The 25,673-nt window shown below is 42.1% G+C and overlaps 2 protein-coding genes across 4 annotated transcripts in view; one reads left to right on the top strand and one right to left on the bottom strand.

The window, feature by feature from the left end:
- Positions 1 to 3,014: 3,014 nt before the first annotated feature.
- Positions 3,015 to 25,673, top strand: part of Eip74ef (Ecdysone-induced protein E74) — a 190,450-nt gene continuing 167,791 nt past the window's right edge. The window contains exon 1 of one of the 3 annotated variants that reach the window (XM_077404455.1): positions 3,015 to 4,704. The gene's annotated coding sequence lies outside the window, so the exon portion shown is untranslated. The remainder of the gene's footprint in view (positions 4,705 to 25,673) is intronic. The other 2 variants (XM_077404299.1, XM_077404393.1) reach the window with 2 other exon arrangements.
- Positions 15,668 to 17,486, bottom strand: LOC143896126 (uncharacterized). The gene is made up of 3 exons (XM_077403715.1): positions 17,171 to 17,486; positions 16,842 to 17,066; positions 15,668 to 15,738 (listed from the first exon to the last, which is right to left on the bottom strand). The coding sequence occupies exons 1-3, from the start codon at positions 17,484 to 17,486 to the stop codon at positions 15,668 to 15,670; spliced, it is 612 nt and encodes a 203-aa protein (XP_077259841.1).

The raw sequence follows: 25,673 nt of genomic DNA, 5'->3' as shown, positions 1-25,673 counted from the left end.
AGCACACTAATAACCTACTCTATCCTAAAATACCGTGCCCTAAATTCTTATAAATATGTCAAAATCCTTTTGCTATCTAATACTATTCTATTCTGTTTCTAGCAATCTTGCAATTGATTTTTAGTGCGGTTTAAATAATTTCGTGGATTTAATTATACTATAATACGCGATTTCGATTCCTATTGTATATCTCTGATAATAATAGTGCTTAATTATTAGCGCTTGTAAATTCTTTGAAATTCGAAAACAACCAGAAAAATTGTAAAAATATTTTCCAAATGTGATGGAAGACTAGTGTAATCTCGGTCTCGTCGATCGGAAATATTTTTTTCTTGGTCAGAATTTACGGTCTTTTGAAAATTAAAATAGCTCTTGATCGTTTCGAGAGCTATTTGATTGTTCGTGATAAGGTAACGAAATAATTATTTCAAATATTTATTTTTCGATATTTATTTAGAATATAATAAATAGAGATTTTATTAAAATATGGAAATTCACGAATTTTTGCAAGTTGAGTAAAAGTTGATAACAAGACAGATTTTTTTCTGTTTCGTTTTAGCTTATCTGATTAAAATCTGAATTTGTAGTATAGAAATAGTATTCGCAAAAATCTATTAATATTTAGTAAAACAACTATATTATGTAGCTAAATATAAATTTTTTTTATATGTTTTAGAAATAGATTTACGTTTGATCTCTTTTGGAAGTACAACGTACTTTTGTAACAGCAAAAAGCAACAATTTTTTAAGTTGCTTTTGGTAAATATTTAATTTATTTTATCATTCGTGATTTTTTAGAATTTAATCGCTGAGAATCTATCATCGCTTCTGGTATCAAAGGAATGCTGCTACAATATTTACGCATATTGAAATATCTCTCGCTGTTCTAAAGTAAATTTATGTTCTCGACGAGAAGATAGAAAACCACAAATTCTTTCTCGCTACGCTCAGGATTAGAATTCTGTAACTTGCCTCGGACGATATTACGTTTCCAAAGACACGCGCAAAGTGTCTAAGCGTTCGGAATACGCGCATAAATTTTGAGATTTATGAATCACGAGTTTCGCGGATGGTAATACCGTCTGGATTTATGAATTAATACCGGTCATATTAGACGCATAAATCTTGGCGTTTAGGCAGGCGGAATCGTCCGCGTAGAATTATCAGATTGCTTCACGATTCCCGGGCAATTCGTCGGTAGATTATGGCGTGCTGTTTTTCGAGAGGATTTTTTAAAAGCTCCTTTTTCTTTTTCTAATCTCTCAATGCCTTCGCAACCTTTGTTTAATGTAAGATTTCGTTTTCGGATCGATGTACAAAGAAGTATACAAGTATATTTATCGATCAGAAAATTAACAGACGAAACAGAACTTGCGTGTAAGTCGTTAATCGCGGTCGATACGGTTAACTGATTTGTCTAAATCTCTATATTACGAATACGAAAACGTCTAATATTTCGGAATGAAATATTTTATGAGCAGGGAGGCTCTTTGAAGGGTCTTCGCGAAGATAACGATCGAGTACACTCAGGAATGGTTCTACAAATTTTGCGCTGATTTAATAACAGTTGGTAACAATTAACGAGAGCCACTAGTCTACGCGTATTTGTTTATCAGCTGAGGTCGATTGATTATCTCGCCTCCCGGCGAAACACGTCTGAAACTTAGGGACGCTGTTTGAAGTGCACGTGGGAAGAGAGGGTTTCTCGATGGTTGGCTACGTGATTCACTGCGCTAATGTCAACTTGACCCACTGGCCTACATGCAGGTCGATCCGAGTTCTTTATCCAAGGTCTTCGGGCGATACCCTTCTTTGCATTCGCTGCTCTCGAGTTTCTCTGACAGGAAAGCGAAGCGGCGCATGGGGAAAAAAGAGATCGCTGACAATTAATATATAACATAAAAAATAAAGTCGCGTTATTTTTTATTTTAATTGTTACCGCATCGCTGAAGATGGCAGAGCCGAAACGTCCGATGTATAATTATGTATCTTATTAATAATTAAAGGTTGATATAATATTAACGCACTGTTACCCACGTTATATACTCTCAATCTTTTTTACTTATTAATTTCATTATCGAGAGTCTTTAGTTATTTTATCCATTTACAAAAAAAATCAAGTACTGATCTCTCGTGGTTTCTTAATATACCAACTCTTATCTTGTTAAGTTGTTTTGTAAACCTTTTATAAAACCGTTTTTTAATTCTGTCGTGATTACATACGTAGTTTTGAACATTTTTTCTTGCCGCAATACTTCTTATTTGCTTTAAGTTTAACGTCGCAAATACAGACACTTGCATTTTTTACAAGGCGCATTGCGTTTACTTTATTATGCGTTGTGGGCATAAATATATCTTGTACAAATTTGGTCTTTCGAACGTTCTTTGTGCAAGAGGAAAAAAACTCGTAAAACACCAGACGGCCATTTACACGATGAAGTTCGATCGTTGATTTATCGCGCCACGTGAAAATCAATCGCCACGCCGCGCCGGACCGATTTCTCTCTTGTAGTACGGCGGTTACACCGGCCTCGGGGCGGGGGGGGGGAAGCAAACCTCTCGACCGCTAATGCCGAGTTAAGCGCCCTAACCTGCCTCAAAAGATGCTGCGCGACGTAAGAGATAATAAATCCTGGTCGGAATTCTCGCGACGGCGACGTTGGCAGCGACGAGGATGCTGTTCGCCGAAAGGGAACGAGGGGCCGAGGGGCTGAGGATAAACTGCGTTTATTAAGCTTTGAGTGATATCTTACAAAAAAGAAGCGCATATAGATAATGTTGCGTGGTAGACGCGCGCGCGATAAACGTTCTCGATCAAAAACTGAAAATAGTAGAAATATCAGTTTAAAAAAGACGCCGCCGCGGGAAAAATTAAGATTTGGAAAACTGCAATCATTTCGCATAGCGCGATATGTGAGATAACTTCCTCCGCAATGCCATCGGCGAGAAGACGTCGCGGAAGATGGAAGAAAGTTGGAAGAGGGCGGGGAAGAAGAAACGGAACGACGGAGAGAGAGAGAGAGAGAGAAGGGCGGATGACCCAGGATGAGAGAAGAGGAGGAGTCCCGAGAGGGAAAGAGAGGGAAGGGAAGGAGAAGGCGTGTGCAACGACGGTGGAGAAAAGAATGGGGAGAATCGATCTCTTGAGAAATGAAGGAGGATGCTGCGCACGGGGGAGCAGGAGAGAGAAAGATGATGAATGCGAGACGAACATCGATTCTGCATCGAAGTAAGAAACAGAGAAAGAGAGAGAGGGAGGGGAGAGAGAAAGGAAGAAAGTCATGCGGGACGATCGGAAAGCGAGTATGTACTATGCACATCGAATTGGATAACTGCGACTGATTTCGAGTCAGACGAGGAACTTGAAAGCGCGTAACGGTGTTTCAATGAAGCGGCCGGCGATTACGTAAGCTCGCGGTGAAGAAAGTATAGGAAAAAGTAAGTGGACGCGGTCGTGAGTGAAAAGAGAAAAACGCGAGCGAACAGCGCGAGAGAGAAAGGGAGAGATCGGAGCGGGCAGCGTGCACAGTGGCGAATTCGTACGGGGCATTTCTTTTGCTTAACATTTTATACTTACGTTCGGATATCATAATCCTGTAATAAAGAAAATGAAAAAATTATATATTTTTGACAATCGGCGAGACATATATGCGACACGTTTGCGTAGCTGAGCTCAACCTCGATGCAGTTAAGCCGTTAATGATCATATAGTTTTTAAACGATGGTATCCCAGCGAGATATATTTTCATCGCGTTTTTCAAATTTTCTGTTACAGGAATTTTTTGGCTTCGTTCTGGCCGGCATGACCGTCGACGACACGACGCGTCGATACTACGTATACGGGGTGGCGTTTTCGATAATCTTAAATCGAAATATATCTCCGAGAGGGAAAGAGAGAGAGAGAAAGAGAGAAGACGGATTCGCCGTCTCGTGCGCGGCGGCGACAGCGGCGGCGGCGCACGAGAAACGAGAGCGGCAAGCGGCATACCCTGTCGCGGGCGCACGACGGAGAGCGCCGATTGGCCGGCGTGCGCGCGCGCGCGCGCGCGCGCGGCGCGAGCAGGAAGAGCGAGAAGACTGAAGACCGGCGAGGAGACTCCGGGGCTGTTCGACCGTTCAGTCGGACGCGCGATTACAGGCACGCGAGACGTGCGCACGGACACGGACCGCACTCGCTCGTTCCACTCCGTCAAACGTTCGGGAGTATATAACGTTTCGTTAACCACGGTGACCACGTGCCGCACGGCGCGCGGAGAGAAAGAGACGCGGAGCGCGAGCTCGCGAGCGTCGAAGACACCGACGGGACCGGCCGGTCGCGGCGCCGCCCGAAAACCGTGCCGCCGTCCATCTTCACGGACGTCGATCTTTTCGTGACCCCCCCCCCCCCCGCCCCGCCATCCTCGCGAGACGATAGCCCCCGGCGTGTGTCGCGCGCGTGGCCCTTCGCCCTCGGCAGTGGACGTTAACAACCGGCACAGATCGTATACCACCGGCCGGAGTAAAGAGGAGAAGTGTGTGGGTGCATTTGTCACGGTTTCTCGTGGTGACTTGAAGTGAGTTGCGATTCGGGAGAGGGCTTCGCCTTCCGTCGTTTGATCCCCGCGGCGTTGTTGCGTGCGTGCACCATCGTTCGTCGGAGCGGGAGGAGGACCGGAGTTTCCGAAGCGGAGCATCGTCCAGATGTCACCGGCGCGTCGTCGAACGGTGAGTGAAACATTCAAGTGTGTGTTTTTTTTTTTATCTTTCGTATCGAGAAAATTAGGACGGAAAAGGGACACGGGGCGACTCTCGTCGAGTCGCCGATTCGCGCGGTCTCCCTTTTCTTCCCCCTCGCGTGCGCGCGAGCGGAGGATAGTGGATAATGTTACCGGGAGGTGTGTGGATCGCGGCATCGCGCTCGCGTCGCCCCCACCCGTGGAGAGCGACGGCGCGGCGGAGGAGAGAGGGAGGAAGGCGGTGTTGGGTTTCGTCTCTTACTTATGGTTTTCGCGGCGATTCAAAAATTGCCGTCGTTAACCGAGAAGTACGGGCCGAAAAGTCGCGAGCGCGCGCCGCGCCCGCGCCGTTTGCGCTTTTAGGCGAAACCGGTGAAATCGGGGCGAAAAGAGAGGGATCGTTGACCCTCGCGGATCCAGACCGACTAGGACGTCGGCGGCGCGGCGTGGCGTCGAAAGTTTTGGCCGAAAGTCGCAGAAAAAGCAAGCGTCGACCCGATTTTTTGGCGCCGCTCCTCGCGAGCGCGAGCGAGTCTTTCCCGTGATTAATCTCGATTTCGAATCCCTCAGCGATATTTTATCTCGCGGTTGTTTGCCCGCGCTCATCGTGACGGCCGCGATCGATATAATTAAAAAGTCGTATAACGTATGTATACATATTTTAATTTTGGCAGAGCCAAAGTGTATCGTACCGCTACAAATTCTATATCGATGCGAATGTAACACATTTGAATGAGACGATATCCTACAAAATTCCGAACACGCGGAGTATCTTTTTTCCGTAAGTTGTCTCACTGTTAACGTATATCAACCCTTTGCGGTCTTATGTCGAGCTGGCATTCGACACGTACTGCTTTGCGCTAATCTTTTGCTGATATTATAGGCCAATCAATTTACGGTTTTAAATCGAATTTGAATTCGGAAGTTTAATTTATGTGCCATTTACTAATGAATGGCACATAAATTAAGCATCTGAATTCAAATTCGATTTAAGCCTCTAATAATCCGTAATTTGATTGGTCTACGAGTTCTCTGAGCATTCGAACCAATGATGAGTAAACTCTTTCTTCGTGATTACCATAATTTCTTAATTAATTAAAATTCTTCGATATTTATATATATATTAAAACTGTTGAATAGATTAAATCAAAGACGAAATATTTTATTTTCTTATACATTTTTATTGGAAGTTATATTTAAATTTATATTTAAAAAATAATTTGAGAAAACCGCAAAGGTTAAATCTTTGGCGCCGTAGTTGTTAACTTATATTCGATGCTTCTCTTTCATCACAATATTTGTTTATATCCTCTCAGTATTTTTTCGTTATTAATTTGCCATTGACCGTCTCGGAAATCCATTTAACGCGCGTACGAGCGACTTCTTGTTTTCCGTGATTTACCATCCTTTTTTTTCCCATTTACGACGCGCTTGGGACAGCCGTCGTTTAACAACTCGCGTGATTAGCCGCGCTTCGCTTTGTAACGGCGTTAGCTTTAATCATCCGAGCGTGCGCCCGCGAGTTATCGCGGAGCGGGAGAAAGTCGGAGGAGCCGAAATTAAAGTCGATTCCGCGTCCAGTATACATCGCCGCGAGCTCGCATGGCTGAGTGCTCTAAATGCACGCCGTCGCGGCCGCGTATTTACGGAGCACCGCGGAAATCATAACTTGTAGAACACGCGTGTGCCGTGCATCGCGGCGCGCGCGCGCGGTGTATCGCGGAGAAAGTCCCTCTCGGCGCGGCGGATCGTATAGCTATAAACGCCTCTCGCGAAAAATTACGAGCGCTCCCTTGTCGCTCTCTGTCGCTCTGTCAAGTTCACGCGAAGGCGCATCGGACGTAATCTCAAATCTTAACGCGGCTTTTTTTTTACGGTTGTTGAGAGAGACGCGCTATATGATCAACATGTAAATTAGTTACGACGAAATCGCTATTGTGAGAAAAGATGATTGTCGAGGAAATGTTTGTTATAGAGAAGACATAGTCGTCGAATATACATTTTGCAGGAGCTGTCCCTAAGGTTTTTGCGGAAATGTCGAGCGCACGCTTTTTCGTACATCGCGCCGATATCGAAAAGTTCTGTCTTTTTTATAGAAAAATATCATATATATGTATATGTATATACTATATATAAACTTATAACTTAATATGACTTAAGACATCGTAAAAATTCGGCGATAAGAACGAAACGGCCTGTCAACACCTTATCGCTCGGCTGACATTCCGCGCGGCCGTGGTACATTCGCATTCCACTCTTTTTTTCTGTAATAAACATTGCAAAAATGTGACGTGACGGGACGTTATGTCGCGTTTCGCAAATAACCTGATGAGTGAGAGAGGTATAGTAGAGAAAGGGGAGGGAATAGGGAGAGGGAAAGAGAGAGCGAACGAGAGGGGATGAAGAGGAGAAAAAGGCTCGATGAGTTCGAAAAAAAGGAGCACGTGGGGCGAGGGCGAGACTTTTCCGCTTTGCCGCGGATGAAAGGTGCCGCGATTGCAGGGAGGACTGTCGCGCCATTGTTGGGTCCAGGGTACGCGATAGAGAGCGAGCGAGCGGGTAATGCCGTACTCGCTGTTTGCGCCGGCCCTGCGGGGTCTCTGACCGCCCGTCCGCGCCTCTCAACTCGACTCCGCTTGTCGTCCACGTTGCCGCGGCCTACCTATGGCTCGTACGCGGCTCAAGTCGGGTCCTTCTCTCCTTTCCTCTCCCGGTTTTCGACTTTCCACACGCGAGCCCGTATGCGCGGTCGTTTAAAGGAACAAAAAAATCGATGGGCGCGGGGGAAAAGAGAGCGACGATAGCTCGTCGCGCTCAACGGAGATGTTCAGCTTCATAATCCTAAAACCCCTAATATCTCCCCCGCTGACGACGTATACGCGAAATTTGTCTCGAACACTACGATCGATAGTCATTGGACAGCGCGAGATTATCGCTGATCGGATTATCCGTATTCAGTATTACGATTAAAAATCCCGTGGCGGCATTCTTGCGGATTGCACTGCGAAATGCCCCGTAAATGCTTTCTTTTGCGCCGGTCTTATGCAACGGAGTTGCATCTGCTTCGATGACCGGAGTTGCACCTTATACTTTCTAGATACATGTACGTTTATTTTTTTTTTTTTTTACGGCAGAGATAGAAAATACGTTTCTATCGTGATGAAATCTTGGAAGTTCCGAGGAAAGACCATCACCGAGTATTACACGAGTCGAGCATGAAATAAAATTTTTAAATGCATGCAGCGAATCACTTTTTTATCGAAACTTTTTCTCGGAAATTCTACTCGTTATCGCGATATTTAATATGTCAAATAATATTTTTCGTACTTGACATACAGACAAATTAATAGCATCCAATCTCAATGCACAGAAAGACATATACATCAAGAGAGAGACATACGATAGTACATCACATATTATACCACACAAGGAATCTCGCATAACTAGGATTAATTATATCTTTGTAGCGATTGATGACGAAAATATAAAGCAAAATTAATTAATATTATACAAGATTATTATACAAAAAATAGTGCATATATATAAAAAAAGTTTAAGAGATATTTCAACTCCAAATTTGTAAATATTACTTTAAATCTACATATACATATAAACTGTTATTTACATTTTTAAAGTTGGAGTATTTTTTAAACATTGCCTTTTTTGCACAAATATTTTTCAAACATTTTGTACGTGCGAGTGTATAGAATATCATTTTTTTTATCGATTGCGATCATCTTTCTTAATTAAATAACACAAGATTATATATATAGTTAATTTCATGGCAGAACATTTCATTGATTTACGAAGTACACCAGTTGCTTCTATTCCTACAAAGCGAAACCGTCAGCAATAGTAGCGAAACTATTAATTCCGCGTGCAGTCGGATAGTATAGTCTTCCGCGCCCCCCATAATTTCAGAAAATTACCAATTAGAAGTGCAAGCGCGTTATGTTCTTCGGCATCGATACATAATCAGTTTGCATGCTTCCTTTTTGCATAAACAATCGGTCAGTTGCGTGCACGTGCACGTCATTGATTACCAGGACTATAGCCGACGCATGTATAGTGGGCTTTTCTACTTGTCTGATAATTCGCGCCACTTACTACTAGTCGACCTATACTGTTGTGTAGGTGCGGACGACGGGCGTGGGTAGACTTTCCCGATATAAGAACGTCCTGACCGACAAAACTTGAGAGGCTTAACAATCTCGTCATTGATTTAATACAGTAATATTGAGGTGAAATTTTCAAATGTTGTCCTCGGTATTTCGCAAATCCGGGATATCAAGATCATTTTATATATATATATATACAGACGTGCTCTTATTTATTATGTTATTTAATATAATTTATTGTTTCCCCTGTATCATCTATCTACATAATATAAGAAAGTAGAAATAAAGTTACAAAAAGAAAACTTTTTCGCGAAATAGAATAAATATATACATATTATATATGTATACGGGAAAGATATTTATGTAATATATGATTTTCATTGAAAGATCGAATACTTTTACTTCGCCAGTGAGTAGTGAAATTACAAAAATCCTTCGTTGCGACCAAACTGGCTAATATTTATTTAACAAGCACAACGCGTTTTTCAACCGAGATATTCCGGCCCTTCTCAAGTGCGTACAATAAATTAACACTTGCAAAACACCTCATTATACACAATGTGGCAGCAATGAGTCTACGAACTAAAAAAAAAAAAAAAAGTAAAATAATAAATTAACAAACTAAAATGACGTACGAAGAGTAAACTCAGGAATAAAATAGCAACGCTTACATGTTTTGTGTGTCAAAGGCGATAAAAGATATGCGAGTCATATTAACAAACGTGAAATTCGGTGGTGCGTTCACTATAGGTGACGACGGACGACTGACAAGTGAGAAACAAAGGCAGAGGCTCGGGCAGAGGTAACCGAAAGCGCTCACATTAAGTTTATTATTTTGTCATAAACGCCCGGAAGGTTATCGGTGTCCTTTTGTAAATTAATAGTGTTATTGTTTTTCTTAATAAACACCATTTCGGCTATCTCTCTCTTTTTAAAATGTTTCTCGCTATGTAGAACTTTCGGACCAGTCCAATTAAACTCGTGATTGCACGAGGTCTTGTGTTTGCTGACCACAGAATGATTACTGGGATGCTTTTTAATATCAGCACGATGTTGCACCGATAACCTTTCGGGCATTTATGACAAAATAATAAACTTAATGTGAGCGCTTTCGTTTACCTCTGCCTTTGTTTCTCACTCAGTCGTCCGTCGTCACCTATAGTGAACGCACCACCGAATTTCATTGCACGTTTGTTAATATGACTCGCATATCTTTTATCGCCTTTGACACACAAAACATGTAAGCGTTGCTATTTTATTCCTGAGTTTACTCTTCGTACGTCATTTTAGTTTGTTAATTTATTATTTTACTTTTTTTTTGTATTTTAGTTCGTAGACTCACATCTGCCACATTGTGTATAATGAGGTGTTTTGCAAGCGTTAATTTATTGTACGCACTTGAGAAGGACCGGAATATCTCGGTTGAAACGCGTTGTGCTTGTTAAATAAATATTAGCCAGTTTGGTCGCAACGAAGGATTTTTGTAATTTCATTGAAAGAAATCTTTTCGACAGGTATAAATGTAGCGATTCGCAATTTATCGTTATATATTTATTTGATATGTTTATATATTGTGTGTATATTTTATGTATACACTTCCTTGAGGGATGTCCCATCGCAGTACCTTAATAACGTATTCAGAGAATTAGCTGCGGAGTCGCGAGTCGCGATAACCGATAATGTAACGATGGCTACTATAGGGAATGAAATAATCGCGCGAAATCTCGGAGTCACGGGTTTTCTCATCGCGAGCAAAAAGCGTACCTTACGGACACCCGGTATTTTGCGGTGTACGCGCGCACGTGCACCGCGGCGCGCGGCCCCCGTGTACGTGAACGAACGCACACGACGTCGGAGCCAGTGAACCGAGCATTATAGTGCCCTGCAAGAAACGCCGGCTTGGTGCATTGACCGCGGTTGACCACACGTCATCGAATGAATGACGTCACGCGGGCTTCGCTGCACGAAAGCGACGTCACGGTCGGATGCATCCGCGAAGACGCGTACTTTTCGAAAATCTCAAGTCTCGAAGCTGCCTTTTTTTCTCTGCCCGTCGCAGAGAACTTCTGCGCTCATTATCCTTTAACAGTCCACTGTGTCGTGTTTTTGCTACATCTTTTTTCGCTACATGAAATTTATGCACTTCCTTGAGGCGTTTTTGCAAATTATTTCGCGTTGTATAAACAGGATATCCCATAATCACCATGCGATACTTTACTAGCGTATTCCAGAGATTAATTAAGATAGAAAATCCTCATATATATACGAAGTCGTTGAGATTTATACAATAGGTATAGCTTCAAATCACAAACAATCAAAGCTGACCATCAACTATTACGTAGAATTTACGTGGCCAAGTCCGTATAACTGATAATTTACTACTAATCTGTTATTTGTTATCAATTTGCACATTTCAGGTGATGTTAATCTTTATCGCTCAGCTGATTTTATTTTCTCCCTTTTATGTGCGGATATTAGGTATACTATATATAAGCTGATACGAAACTTGAACTGTCATATCCAAATTACACAATATTCTTTTCTTAAATAAAACTTTTCAATCAATTGAATTTATATGGTATAATATGAAATGTACGATAATATAATAATTTGTTGATCGAAATAGTGAGCTCTCTTCTACTTATTTGACAAAAGAAAAGAGACGAAATATATTTGTCGATGTAAATTCGTTTGTACTTGCGACGCCGTCTATATTCATTGTCACAAATTCGTTCATTTGTATTCGTTCGTGCTCTTTGGTCCGAATCTAACTTTACGAGATGCCCATTGTTAAGTTTCAAAGTATCATGCTACGCGAAAATGCGACTTAGGACAACCGAACGAAAACTTGGAGTCGCTTAATGCGACTTTGAATCCTCATTTTTCCCCGTTGCGTAAGCCCCGATTTATCACGGTCGACCGCGGGCTATCCGCGAAGCATGAATAGTTAACGAATGTGCGTAGGAGGACTCCGTGAAATTTTCCTACGACGAGGTCAGCCCGCGCGATGCGCTAACCTGTGCGAGAGCATAATAGCACGGTTATACATAGAGCTCAGTGGTGCCCGGCTGTATCTAACTGCCTACCTTCGCGAGAACGGGCATGAGGAGTTCGTTCCCTCGGACGAGTAAATCAAGTCGCTGGGTCCGCGAGGAGCTGAATGCCTCGCGTTCAACAGGGACCGGACGCGCCAAGAATGGATCGATCTTTTTGCAAGATGCCCGTTCCATTCTTGCGCTTGTTCGATCAACACGTTTGTCGTTTTGACGCTGCGCGAAAAACGAACGCTGCATTTTCGATTGTCATTATTGTCAAATCGTCCGGGGAAATAACGACCAACTTTAGGCAGATAATTATTGCCTGTTCGCGTCATATGTCGTTCGGCTGTTTGCCGTAAACGCCAGCAGACGTTCGCTCGTGAACGCGGTCGGGTCGAGTGCGGGGCTTCGGTTATAAACGATTGCATCGGCCGGCGCGGCGCGCAAAGAGCGGGCTACGAGCTGCGAGAAAGTATCCGGCAACTTTCTCCGGTGGGTTTAGTTTGCACCACGGGTCACCAGGCACGGACATTAAGAACGAACGAACGTTCGCTTACATCGCGATGCAAGCATGAGAGAGTAGCGCGCAGGTTCTGACCAGCGTTGCACCGCGGGGGAATGTCGAAGTATCCTCTTCTCGACTTCCAATTTTTCCCTATGTCCTCCTACGATGATTTTAACCTTTCCGCGCCCAACGAGATACGCGTGTCTCGCGAAAATTACACTGTAAACAAGCGTTTTGCGCGTGAAACATTTACAAATAAAATCTATAAAAAAAATTTTATGAAAGGCATTAATTAAAGAAATGGAAAGTACACCGGAGTGAATAAAGTTTCTTATTAAAAAAATACGCGACGCGGAAGGCTGAAATTAAACTGCGACATCGAAGATATTATTTGTCAGTAAAAGTATTGTTATCATATTGTAACAATTTCGTGATTAAATTATTGTAGATTAATATCTAGTCATAATTTGTGTATAATTTTACAATATTTTAACATTTATCTATTAAACAATTCTACTACGTATTGTTCTACTTTTTTATTATATGAATATGAATTAAAGTTATAAAATAAAAATTGAATAACTTGAACGCGCGCGCACACGCGAAAGTGAAGATAATGGATATTGGAAGTGAACGTGATAAATTACGTCTGCATACTTTTTTTACGCGAAGAAAGTATTTAGCACAAAATAGGTATATGAAATGTTGTAAGCTATATGAAAAATGTATTTTCCTTCGTCTTATTTATCCAGGTGACTCGAACAGACTTCTAACTATTAATCACGTACATGAGGAATGTATAAGTATTCGATCGAATCCCTGAGGTGTTTACAATTCATCTTTCTTCTAAGGTCGTGCGCATCGTTATGTATATGCGAGGCAAGTCGTTATATATATATACAAGGCAAGGATAACGCGAACCGAAAGGTTTTGCCTTCTCCCTCATGCGCACACACCGCACACACACACACACACACACACACACACACACACAGTCACTCTGTCTCTTCGTTTTTTTTCCCCGCCGTGTATTGCCGTGTACCAGCAGGGTTAGGCAATCGATACTAGAAGTCCCGGACTTTTAACATTGGCCCGATTACTGGCCAGTGGCCCCGCGCGCGAATGTCACATTTTTCTGACTCACCGAAATCCCGCGGTGTTAATAACCAAAATGATGCCGTTGCCTGACACTGGCCCACTATCCGTACGTTAACACACCAAACCAGGTAGGTCGCGGGCTCGACGTATCTCGAAAAGTGAGAGAACTCGACGCTTTCGGCTTTCGGTTTTCGGAAGGCGAAAAGTGAGAGTGCGCGACTCTTTCGGTTCTCGTCCCTCGCTTCTTTTTTCTCGTATACGAGTCGCCCGGCCGCCGCTAACGTTTGCTCAAGATCATGTAATCGATCCTGGTCGCTAATCGGCTGTGCACCGGCCCGAAGAACGTTCGACTGCAGTGAAATGTAATTTAATGTCCTACGGCAGTGTTGTGTTCGAACTTTCCCGATAATGGTTCTTGAGATAAATGCGCTAAAATACTTCATTGATAGGACTTATATAGTATTTCGATGTTTTTTTATGCCGTATTATAAACGAGGATCTGATATTTTTATTATGGAAAGAGGACTGGTTTTCTCTTCGCATTAAAATATATACATATATGTAATTCGATTTATTTATTCGAAAAAAGAGAAACGAAGTAAATACAAATATTTTATGTTCTATTTCTCCTAATTTGAAAGTAAATTTTTATTGTGCTATTGTTTATTCATAAATAAATAAATATTTATATATATATTTCTATTACGTGTCATAGAATAAAAATAAAAAGACGTAAATTGGTTTTTATTAATACTTCCATTTAGACGAAGTATTCATAATCTATATATATCTATATGGAAAAATTTGCAACATTCGTAAATGCAGAAATATCAGTCGCCAGAATTCGCAACATTGTTCTGTTTTAAGAATTGTCAAGTAATTTCCGGTTATGTTGTAATCAGCAAAATGACAAAATTGTACGTATATTTTTGCGATACTCGGAAAATGAGGCACGCATTGTCGATGTAAGCGTAAAGCGGACGAGTTTAAATTACGAACATATACATTTACGTTTAGTAAATAACGACAAATTTGCAGTATACACTTCATAATGCGCACGCTGGTTTATTGCGCGCAGTTGCCGCAGTTGAAAAGCTGTAAACTTCGTCATCAAGTAAGACTTTGTTATCCAGAAAATCTCTCGAAAATAAGTCATTTGAATTTAACATAAATTACATTAACATTTTTTTTATAAACAAGTAAAGTAATCAAGTAATCGTGCCATGCATTGCATTTCTTTGAATTATGCTTCTCACGTGTTTGACTATGTGGAAATTACAACCAAAGCGCGAGTTTCTTTATAGTGGCAAAGTTAAATTATAAATTAAATATGTATGTATGTATGTATGCTGTTTATTGCCTTTCCCCGTAGGGTTTACAAGGCGTTTTTATGAGGAACGTACCCAAACCTCGTACATTCTCTTTCCCATGTGCCTGGCCATATGCGACCTTACAAAAATAATGCACCCCCCGCCCCACCCCCCGTCATCCCTCTTCTTCGTCCTCCGCTTCTGCCGTCAAATCTTCCTTCCTTCCTTCTACCTCCATCCTTCCTGTCTACTCCTCCCTATTTGGCCTGCTTCCTCTCTCGTCCCTCCTCCTTCTCCTCCTCTGGGCTCAAGAGAAGCTTCTCCTCCATCCCTCTCGCGATTTCTTCCTCCGCCGATCTCCCTGTGCACTTGTGCACCTCCCTTCTCCTTCTTCTCTCTCCCTAACCCTCCTTTCCACCGACTTATCCTCGTGTATCTTGACTCCTATGGAGTTCCCTGCCCTTCTCCTCGCCTCCAAAACCCGCCTCTTCTCCTCCTCGTCTCCTAACTTTACCAAAATTGTTAGCCAAATCCCTCTCTGCCCCACCACTATCACCTCTCTTACCTTCACCTTCACCTTCAGCCCTTCTGCGAAAAGCTCCTTCCACTTTCTCCCAGTTGGTCTCCTTACCTTCCCATTTCTCTTTCTCCACTCTTATAATTATATTCCTCTTTCTGAAATCGTCCTCGTTCCTTTTACCCTCACCTGCCCACCATTTCTTTTTTCCCGCCATACTCTCCTCGCTATCCTCCCTCTTCCTTTTGCCTCCCTTTGCTCCAGCCTTTCTATCTTTCTCTCCAACCTCCTTACCTTCTCCTCCAGCTCCTCCATTCCTCTCGTCCTTTTTTCTGTCTTCCTCCTTCTTTTCCCTCAGCATCTTCCTTAGCTCTCCTCTACAATCCCTTCCACTGCCTCCACTATCATTTCTCCCTTCACGCTCCATCCTGCCAGCTCTAAAACAGACCAATTACTCACTTCTCCTTTTCTCTACATTCCTCTTCTTCCCCTCCCCACTTATCCTTCTCCCCATCTCCCCTTCCATCTTCCCCACTACCCTCCTTTAGCTCCTCCAAATCCCCCTTTCCACCCATTCTCTCCCCTTCTAATTCCAGCATCCATTCCTCTCCTCCTCCTTCCTCGTCCAAAACCCCATCCTACCGCTTCCCTGCCAGCTTCCCTTTCTGAATCCATCTTCTACATTCTTCCCATACATGCTCCCACGTTTCCTCCTTATTCCACACAACCTACACTTCTTTTTCTCCTCCGCTTCCCAATATCTGCTCTCTCCTACCTCGTTCCCTAATCTGAATCTAGCCACCCTTCCCCATCTACTTTCTCCCCATCCCTTCTTCAAATATCCCGGGATACCCTCTCCCTTTATCCACTTATACCACTTATTGTATTCTGCTTTCTCGATCCTCTCCATCTCTCTTTTCTCTGCGTCTCCCTATCCCCCTCAAACAATTTAAGAAACCATTCGTCTCCATCTCCTCTTATCTTTTCCACCTCTTTTAACCCCACGCCTCTGTCTTCGAAGAACTTTCCTCTCTCTCTTTCCCAATCTGAACCTGCTTTCCCTTCCATCTCTCTTTCCTTCAACTCTTCCCAGGCAGACCTCGCCAGTTCACTTCCTCCACCTTCCTCTAACTTTTTCTCAAATCTCCATGCCCTCATTCCTGCTCTCCCTCTTAATTTCTCCCTTTGCAACTCCTCCCTCACTAGATACCACGGTGTTCTCCCGTCCGCTCCCAATACCCATCTAATGTATCTTTCTTCCATTCTTTCTATTCCTTCCCTTTCTCTCCATCCCCATATTTCCGCTCCATAACTCAACACCGTCCACACCAGTCTATCGAACAGCCACAGTCTTTTCCCCAGTCTTTCCCGAATCTCCTCTTCCCTATCCCCCAGACTTTTCCCATCACTGCGGCCGCCTTTTTTATCCTTTCCCTTATTTGTGCTTCCTGCCCTCCATTTCTTTGAAACACGTATCCCAAATACCGAAATTCCCTCACCTCTTCCAACTCTTTTCCTTCCCATCTCCATTTTCTCTTACTGTCCCTCCCTCCTCCTTTTCTAAACCTCATTATTTTTGTTTTCCCCACGTTCAATTCCAATCTCTTCCTGCCCAGGTAACCCTCTAGTCTTTCTATCAGACTCCTCATTTGGTCCTCATCCTCTGCAATTAGCACGATATCATCCGCGTAGGCCAGAGTATACACCCTCTTGCCTCCTAGCATTATCCCTCCCCATTTAACTCTATCCATTTCCTCCTCCAGGTCTGCTAGCAACACATTGAACAGAATCGGGCTCAAAGGGCATCCCTGCCTTACTCCCCTCCCCGTCCAGAATACTTCTCCCAATTCGTTTCCTCCTCTTACCTACTCTTCGTCTCTCTTAGCATCTCTTCCGTCCTTCTCACCAGTCCTTCCCTTATTCCCCTTTCTCTCATAGCTTTTATTAGTATTCCTCTATCCACCGAATCGAACGCCGCCTTCAGGTCCACAAAACATGCTATCAGTTTTCCCCCTTTCTTCTCTAACCTTCTGTTCACCATGTAGTTCAACACGTAAATGTTGTCTATCGTTCCCATTCCCCTTCTAAAACCTGTCTGGTTGTGTGGTACCATTCTCTTTCCCTCTATCTCCTCCCTTATCCTCTCCGCCAGAATAGCCGTGTACACCTTATACAAAGAGGGCATTATTGTCACCCCTCTATATTCCTCTGCCTTCTTTCCTTCCCCTTTCTTTATGATTGGCGCAATTATACCTTCCTTCCAAATTTCCGGCCATCCTCCCCCCTTCCATATCTTATTGATAAATTTCCATGTCCAAACCTCCAACCCCTTCCCTCCTCGCTTCCATGCCTCTCCTGGAATCTCATCCTTTCCCATTGCCTTTCCGTCCTTTAGCTTCTTTATAACTCTCCTCATTTCCTCTAGACTTATCTCCTCTTCCTCCTCTCCTTCCTTTTCTTCCCTCTCTCCTTCCTTCCCCATCCTCACCCTCCCCTCTACTCCTCCTAATAACTTCATAAAGTGCTCTTTCCATTCTTCCTCCTCTATCCCTTCCTCTATTCCCCTCCTTTTCCTTCTCTCCCTATTCACTATCTCCCATACCTCCGCTTCCCTCCTTGCTCCCTCCCTATTTTCTCTCCCATCTCTGGTTCTCCTCTTCCTTCTTTCTCTTACATATCTCCATTAAATTCTTTCCTCCTTTCCTTATACGCACTGGCCTCTCCTCTTTTCTTCCTCCAGTCCCTTAATTTTCTCCTGCCTCTTTCTTCGCTTCTCGACATTCCTCATCCCACATCCCACCTTCCCTTCTTATTTCCGAGCTCCTCCTCTACCCCTTTATTGCCTCTGTTATTCTTATTTCCATTTCTTCCCATTTCCTTATTCAACTCTACTTTCTTTTACTTCCACCTCTCCTATTTTTTCTATAACCTCTTTGTTCCTTCCTCGTTCCACACCCCCCTGCTTCTTTTCTTCCACCCTCCTCTCCTGCCTTCCTCCTCTTCCCCCCCTTCTTACTACTACTTCCAATGGGTGATGGTCCGAGTCTACTCTCTCCCCCACTACCATGCTCACTATCTTCTCTCTTACTTCTCCTTCCCCTATTATGTAATCAATCACCGTACTACCTCTTCCCCCCGTGAACGTAAACTCCCCCTCCTCGTCTCCTCTTACATTTCCATTGAATATCTCCCATCCTCTCTCCTCTAAGCTATTTACCAACAGCCTCCCCTCTCTGTCCACTTTCTTGTCCTTCGACCTTCTTCCTTCTCCCAATCCTCCTCCCTCCTCTTCCTCTATCCTCCCACCTTCTTGCCCAGTCCTCGCATTAAAATCTCCCCCAATTATCGTATACCTTCCTTCTTCTTCTTTTCCATTCTATCTCCTAACTCTTGTACGTTTTCCTCCATCCCTCTTTCTTCTTGCATACACCCCTATAATACTCCAGTTCTCACCACCTGTTCTGACCTTTCCCGCAATCCAACCCTCTCTATCTACTTCTATTGTCGTTCCCTTTTCTTTTAATCCTTTTCTTATTCCATTATCATCCCTCCTATTGCTCTTCCTTTTTTATTCTTTTCTTCGCCATTTGCACCCCCCATTCGTACCCTTTTGGAAATCTCCCCCTTATTCTTTCCCAGCCCTTTTCTCCTATCCAGGTTTCTGACATGACTAACACATCTTCTTTCTTCAGCCCTTCCCAAAAATCCTTATCTTTATTTTCCAACCCCGCTACGTTCCAGAATACTATCCTCCAAACTAACTTACTTTCCCCCTCTTCTTCTCTTCTGACTTTCGTGTTGTCCTTCTCTATCTCACCCCCTCTATCCTCTTCTCCTCTTATTCCCCCGTCTCCGTTCCTACCTCTCCCTCTCCTCCTTTACATTCTTTCCCTTCCTTCCCTCCTCTGCTCTCCTTTCTTCTCCTTCCCCTTTCGTCCTTTAACACCTCCTCTTCCATATCCCATCTCCACCAAGTATTTCCAGCCTATTCTGCCTGCCTTAATCCATGCCCTCCTACCTTCTCTTTCCTCCCCTTTCGCTATCTCTCTCAACCTCCAATTCATTCTTCTTTCCTCCCACGATAGGTCCTCCGTAATTCTTTCCTTTCTCCCCACTAGGCTCCTCTTTTTTTCCATAACCTCCCATTTCTGTTCTTCGTTCTCCAATTTCAACAGCACCATTTCCCTTCCTTTTTCTGCATCACCTCCTATTCTCTTCACCTCTATTGCCTTTACTTTCGCTCCTATTCCTTCTAGTAACTTTTCTGCATTTTCTCTCCTCCCTCCTTCTTTTACTTCCAGCCCTCTTATTACAATGTTTCTTCTTCTCTCCTCCTTTCTTTCCTTTCCAGCCTTCTCTCCAGTTCTCTTATTTCTCCCCGCCTCCCCTCTACCGTTTCCTTCCTCCTCCCTCTTCCCCTCCTTTCTCTCTTCCATTTTTCCTCCAATTTTCTTATTCTTTCTTCCATTTTCTCCTTCTGCTTATTTGTCTCTTCCCTCTCCTCTTTCCATCTCTTCTCTCGCTCCCTAAACTCCCTTCTCAGGTCCTCTATCTCTTTTCTCATCTCCCTACCCTGCTCCCTGAAACCCTCCCTTAGCTCTTCTCTTACTGCCCTAAATTCCTCCATCATTTCTCCCATTCTTTCTCCCAACTCCTTCACACCTAACTCCGAGTCTTTTTTAGGAGATCTTGCCGTCATATTACTTCTCTTAAAAATCTCCTCCTTTTCCTCACCCCCGCTCCTGTCCATTTCCTCCCTCTTCCTTTTCCATAACTCTTCTAAATTTCCCGTGCTCCCCCTCCTAACTTTCTCCTTTTCCTTAACCTTACCTATCGCACTCTTTCCCTCCCTCCCGTTTTCTCTCCCTTCACTCATCTCCTCCTAACTCGGCTCACTTCCCCCTCTAGCTCCACCACCTACTCTATGCCCTGCCTCGCGCTGCTGTCCGCGTCCCGGATCCTGTGTTGAGTCGCCCCTCTCTCTTCGCTATTGTTCACGCTCTGCCTCGTGCTGCCGCTCTCGGCTCGGCTCACCTGCCGTGCGCCCCTCTAGCTCAGCTAACGTTCGTGCTTACACCTTCTCAGTGCCTAGCCGCTTTACCTCCCTTTATCTCCTCTTACCTGCCCCTCCTCTGTTTCCCTTCTTACCTCCTCACTCTCTCACCTCCACACCTCCTCGCTCTATCACCCTCTCCTTCCTCAGCCTCCCTCGTCACTCTCTACTAGACCCTTTTGCTCTCACTCGCTTTCACACCTGTCACTCTCGTTCTCTCCGGAACCGGAAGTCCTATAAATTAAAATAAAAAGGTTACACTATACATATATATACATATGCAAATAATCAAGATTAGCGTAGTTTATATTTATGTTCAATTTATTGTCGCAAATATTTTTATTTTTGTTTATAGTTTTAATTTATTCAGTCTTTAGCAAAATTTTATTTAACGATATTGAATTTTATTGAAAATATTTAAGCAACATCTGGATGAATATGTATATGGACATTGAAAGGATTGAGGGCAAGTTTTGTAAATATATTGTGATCGTTTAATTTATGATCGGATGTTTTTATTTTGGCGCGGATTGTCACGAATCATATTAATAAAAAATCGGTGAAGTAATGGTTTCAGAATTTCGATGTAATCGATGACGATTTGGCACTTCTCCCTCTCTCCCCAAAGAATTCTAGATTTAAAACATCACGGTGAAATGTCATTTTGTCTTCTGAAAGAAACTTTGCGAACCCATATTTAGTTACTCGATAACCGTTTTTTTTTTCATGAAACGGTGTCAATGATTTAAATGGTTCAAGTTGTTACGTTGCAACAGAAAAATGGAAATGACACAGTAGTTGTGTACCCGCCTACGGTAATAATACTTAATATCGCTTTACACCATGCTAAAATCCGTGTTATTTTTATTAGTTGCCTGTTATATTTAGATATTCTCGCAGCGTCGAACCGTTATGACTATGACTTCTTCCCTGCACGCTGCTAAAGAATATTGATTTAAGTCACGCGAAGTGCGGAAAGCTTTCGTCGCTTATTATATCGTCGTATAATTGTCCACTCTTCTTATATATGCTTCAGCAGAAATCTTGGAATGAATTATTAACACATACATTTTGAAATATATATGTACGTAAATTTTGTACAATTTCTAAACAAGAATAATTTTCACATAGAATGTCTAATCATATAGATTTAGATAGATATGATGTTATGAAAATTTTTGAGGTATAACGGACGATATAATGTAACGAAAACAGTTGTAACATTATTAAAGTTTTACTTATAATAATTGTCAAAATAAATAGTTCTTCGCGCGATTGACGCATTTAACACAGTCGTTGGTACATGTAGAATACATTTCTTACGAAAACATTTATGGGTGAGGCATGTATGAACCATTAGAATCTAGCTAGGCTCGTATCGCGTTTACGACTTCGTTTATCCGTGACGCGATAACGACTTTTCATTGGTTTTTAATCACCGAAGCTAACATATTGCCGGATCTACGACGTTTCTCCCCGATAGCATCGGAGTCTTGTCACCTGGCCAGGTGAAAAGGGAGAGTACGATCGAGTTTTGCACGTAAAAGCGCACACCTCACGATTCGCGTGTCGTTGCAAAGCCTCGTGCATTTCTTTTTACTTTTGATACATAGATTTATGGTGAAAAAATTCACGTTTTACAGATTTGTCAAGTTGATTATACATATTTCTTTAAAATTTTATTTTTGAGATCAAAAGGACTCCCGTTACTTTTCTGTGCAAATTTTATCCATTTTTCTTCTGTGTACATAAATTATAAGCTTTTACTTTTTTTTCTGCCGCGTCACGCGATACATATCGCGTATAAATAATTATCGGGTCGAAGGAGGACAGAGGCATGAGGGGGCGTGGAAGTTACCGAATTTATGGCAGAGCTTAGCGGAGAGAGGAGAGACGAATGTGCACACTCGCAGTGAAAGTTCGTGTCTCGCTCGCGGGTGATGCGCGATGAAACGCTTCGCGAATACAGTCGTGTGCACTTAAGTACATGTGGTTCGGGCGTGCCGTGGGGTTTAATACTAGCGTAAACTGCATTATCAGGTCGCGCGATTCTCTATGCGTCAGCTCCGTTTGTCACGTCGCGTGGAACGACGAGAGAGCAATAAAGAAACGCTCGCTGTTCGGTCATCGCAAATCCTAATATCAGGGCTATCAGGGCCGAATTTGAAAGTGACAGGTAGATAAAAAATTTGAAATTTTTTTGCGGAGACCAGTCTCATTCTGCACATATTTTTTTTGCGTAGGTAGGTAATTAGTTTTATAAAGAAATAAGTTATATGTATAGATGAACTTTTCTCTACCAATACTTAGATTTAAGTTTGTAATTTTATTAAAGTATTTATTTCAAGACAGATATTTTTTAGTAAACTCGTCAATTAATTATTTATCGTTGCTCGTCGTTCATGTTAAACGACATAAATTATAAAATATATTACTTAAAATATATTTAACAATTTTTAAAGTTTTGTCTCTATATGTTTTGTCGTAAAGAATTTGTACTGAAGTTGAGTTTTATGATAAATTTTATTGCATTTTATAACTGCTTTGAAGAAGAAGGTGTTTCATTGGATACTTATAAAACATTGTTTGTGAAGGACATTAAGTTATTTCACGTTGAAATAGTCAAATTTAAATTATAAATTTACAACTTGCGAGTTTTTAACGACGGAGTTAAATTGCGTGTACCTTTGTGCCGGAAAAATCTCTCGTGCGAGAGTAACGAGCGAATTCATTTCGCTAAGTTTTTATTATTCATATGTATAGAATATGCGTACGCGATTGAGCATAAAATTGTCGTTTCGAATCGTCAACCAGTTTTATTTTCGCGCTAATTCATCAAATTTTGGCATTTATAGTATTTTGGTATTTACACAACATCTGTTTGAGTTTGAGATCGTGTGAAATTTTCTCTCAATCTTTTCGATATTTATATATTTTTATCGATTTTATATTTTTATCAAAGATTAAGTAAATTAAAACTAATATGACAAAAGATAATTACAATTTCTAAATTAATAATAATATCAGAATTTAAGTTAAGTAAACAATTTAATGAAGTAAATCTTAATTACTTAGTATGTATATTTTGTGATAGTACAAGAAAATTAAAACAGTAAATTATGAAGCTGGATTTGAAAAGACATCAACAGATAAAGAAACATAGATGTAGATTAATAAACATTTTTAGCTTAATTGTCTCTCATTTTAAACTTGAAAAAATTGTGTTTAGAATTATTATATATAATATATCAAGCAATAAATTTTGCCATCTGAAATTTTGGCTTAGTAGTACTCATCTTTGGATTGATTACGTCACCGACGAGAGTGACGGATTATACTCCGCGTTCGGACAAGCGCGACGCTGACGGTGTGTTCTTAAAAATAGACGAAAGGAAGTGTCTCGTCTCTCGAGGATGACGGCGAATTTGCTCTTTCAGGGTCGCACATTGCTACCGTACCATTACGAGTACTACTCACGTCTCCCTTCTCTCCCCTTTTTCACGCGTTCTCAAGTTCAGCTCGACCGCCGAGAGCGGGCCCCCGAATATTTATGTCACGGCGAAGCCGGGCTCTTGAGCCTTGGTCGAACGCCGCGGGCGTCCGCTCTCGTGTTCTTTTCGACTCGGATCTTAGAAAGCTTCGTTCCCCAAATCATCGCGAAGGCCGATCAGGGACTTCCTAAACCGAGTAGATGTAACGCCCCTCATGGAACACATTTGTCCTCCGTATGTGTAAACTGCAAGGATCTCTTAATCCTTCGCCCTTCGTAATTCTTTGCGAAAATTCAAGACGTTAGAATTTCCAACCAATTAATGCTTAAAAAACGGAAAGCTTTCACAGAACTAAAAAGTTCAGAGAAAATACATAACAAAAATCTCATTCATTTCTTAGAGTTACTTTAAAACTTTTATTTTAATAAGATTTTAGTATCTAATCTAAAGGCTTGCAAATTTGTGCAGATATTTTGATTAATTAATCAATTATATATTAAGCTCCTTCTGTCTTGCGACAGCTTTGTGATGTTGAGATACGAGGAACTTAGCTATCGACACGCAAAAACGCGCGCAATCGCGAAAATCGAAGCGCAGCCGACAAACAAAAGCCGGAAGCGTTCGACGACCTCGGCGGGAAACCGCGGAAAACACGCGAAAGTCGCGAGACGAGAACGGTTACGCAGCAATCGCGGCAGCCGGTTGAAAGAAAACTTGCACTTTCGTTAGAAAGTCTCGCGAATCCGCTCCGCCATCCGTGGCAATCACGTCGGCCACCTGCGCACAGTGAACGTCGCACTAATAGCGCGCCGAGGCGGTCTGTCCGACCAAACATTGAGTGTCGCCACTTGTTTTACCCTTAGCCCTAACATAAGTCCTACGTTGCGAGGTTACTCGGCTCTGCGCGCGAGACTGCGCGCGATAAACTTTTGTAGTTGGTAAGTTGCGATTCGAAAAATTTGGCACGAATAAGTAAATTATCAATTGCCATGTAAAATATTGTTTGATGAGCGCTTGTGGAGAATGATTTTGCTGACATTCGTGGATCAGACGGTATTGGAAATGAACGTCATTCAGCAGATCGGCATTGGTTTATTTGACTTCTTATAACAAAGATATTCCGCCTTGGTGACGATGTGGCAATATATAGATAAGAGTTCGCTCTGTGGCGGATCAAGTAATAATAAGCATTAGACGACGATGAGCGACAACCAATAGGACGGAGCGGAAATAATTTTATAAATTATATTTGAGTATGGGGCTTTTACGTAAAAATTATAAAGTGAGTCCATGTTGAGATTGAAACTCTTAAAGTACGTAAATTTTTTTTTCTCTTTATGGAATTGTAACCTGTGTTACGAAAATAATTTAATATAATATAAACTTTAATTCAATAAAGCAACCATTCAAGTTTCGTTATTAACAATAATATAAATTTTTGAATGTTATAAAATATATTTATACGCAAATAGATAAGTGAAAGTAATAGACATAGAGGCTATCTATTTTGTTTTCAATTCTCTATGTTACTTTAAAAGACGAACAACTTTTTTATGACATAAACATCATGTTAGGATTATCTTTTCATCTTGAAACAATTCAAACTGACATTTCTGTTGTTTTAAATGTCCTTTTTAAATGAAAAACCGTTCAGCGGCAATGCGCATTAGACGTCGAGTCCGGTAAAAATCAGCAAATCGCGTCATACGTCACGAACGTCGGCGTGACTACAAACGATCATTAATTACTCTTTAATCTAACGTTCACAGACGCATCGTATTATTAGCGATATGTGATAACGAGTTGATAGCGTCGCGCTGCGTAGCCA

The sequence above is a fragment of the Temnothorax americanus genome, unplaced genomic scaffold (genome assembly GCF_048541705.1).
Source record: "Temnothorax americanus isolate GAGA-0224 unplaced genomic scaffold, ASM4854170v1 Scaffold1, whole genome shotgun sequence".
Lineage (NCBI taxonomy): Eukaryota > Metazoa > Arthropoda > Insecta > Hymenoptera > Formicidae > Temnothorax > Temnothorax americanus.
This window is presented reverse-complemented; position numbering and strand designations above follow the sequence as displayed.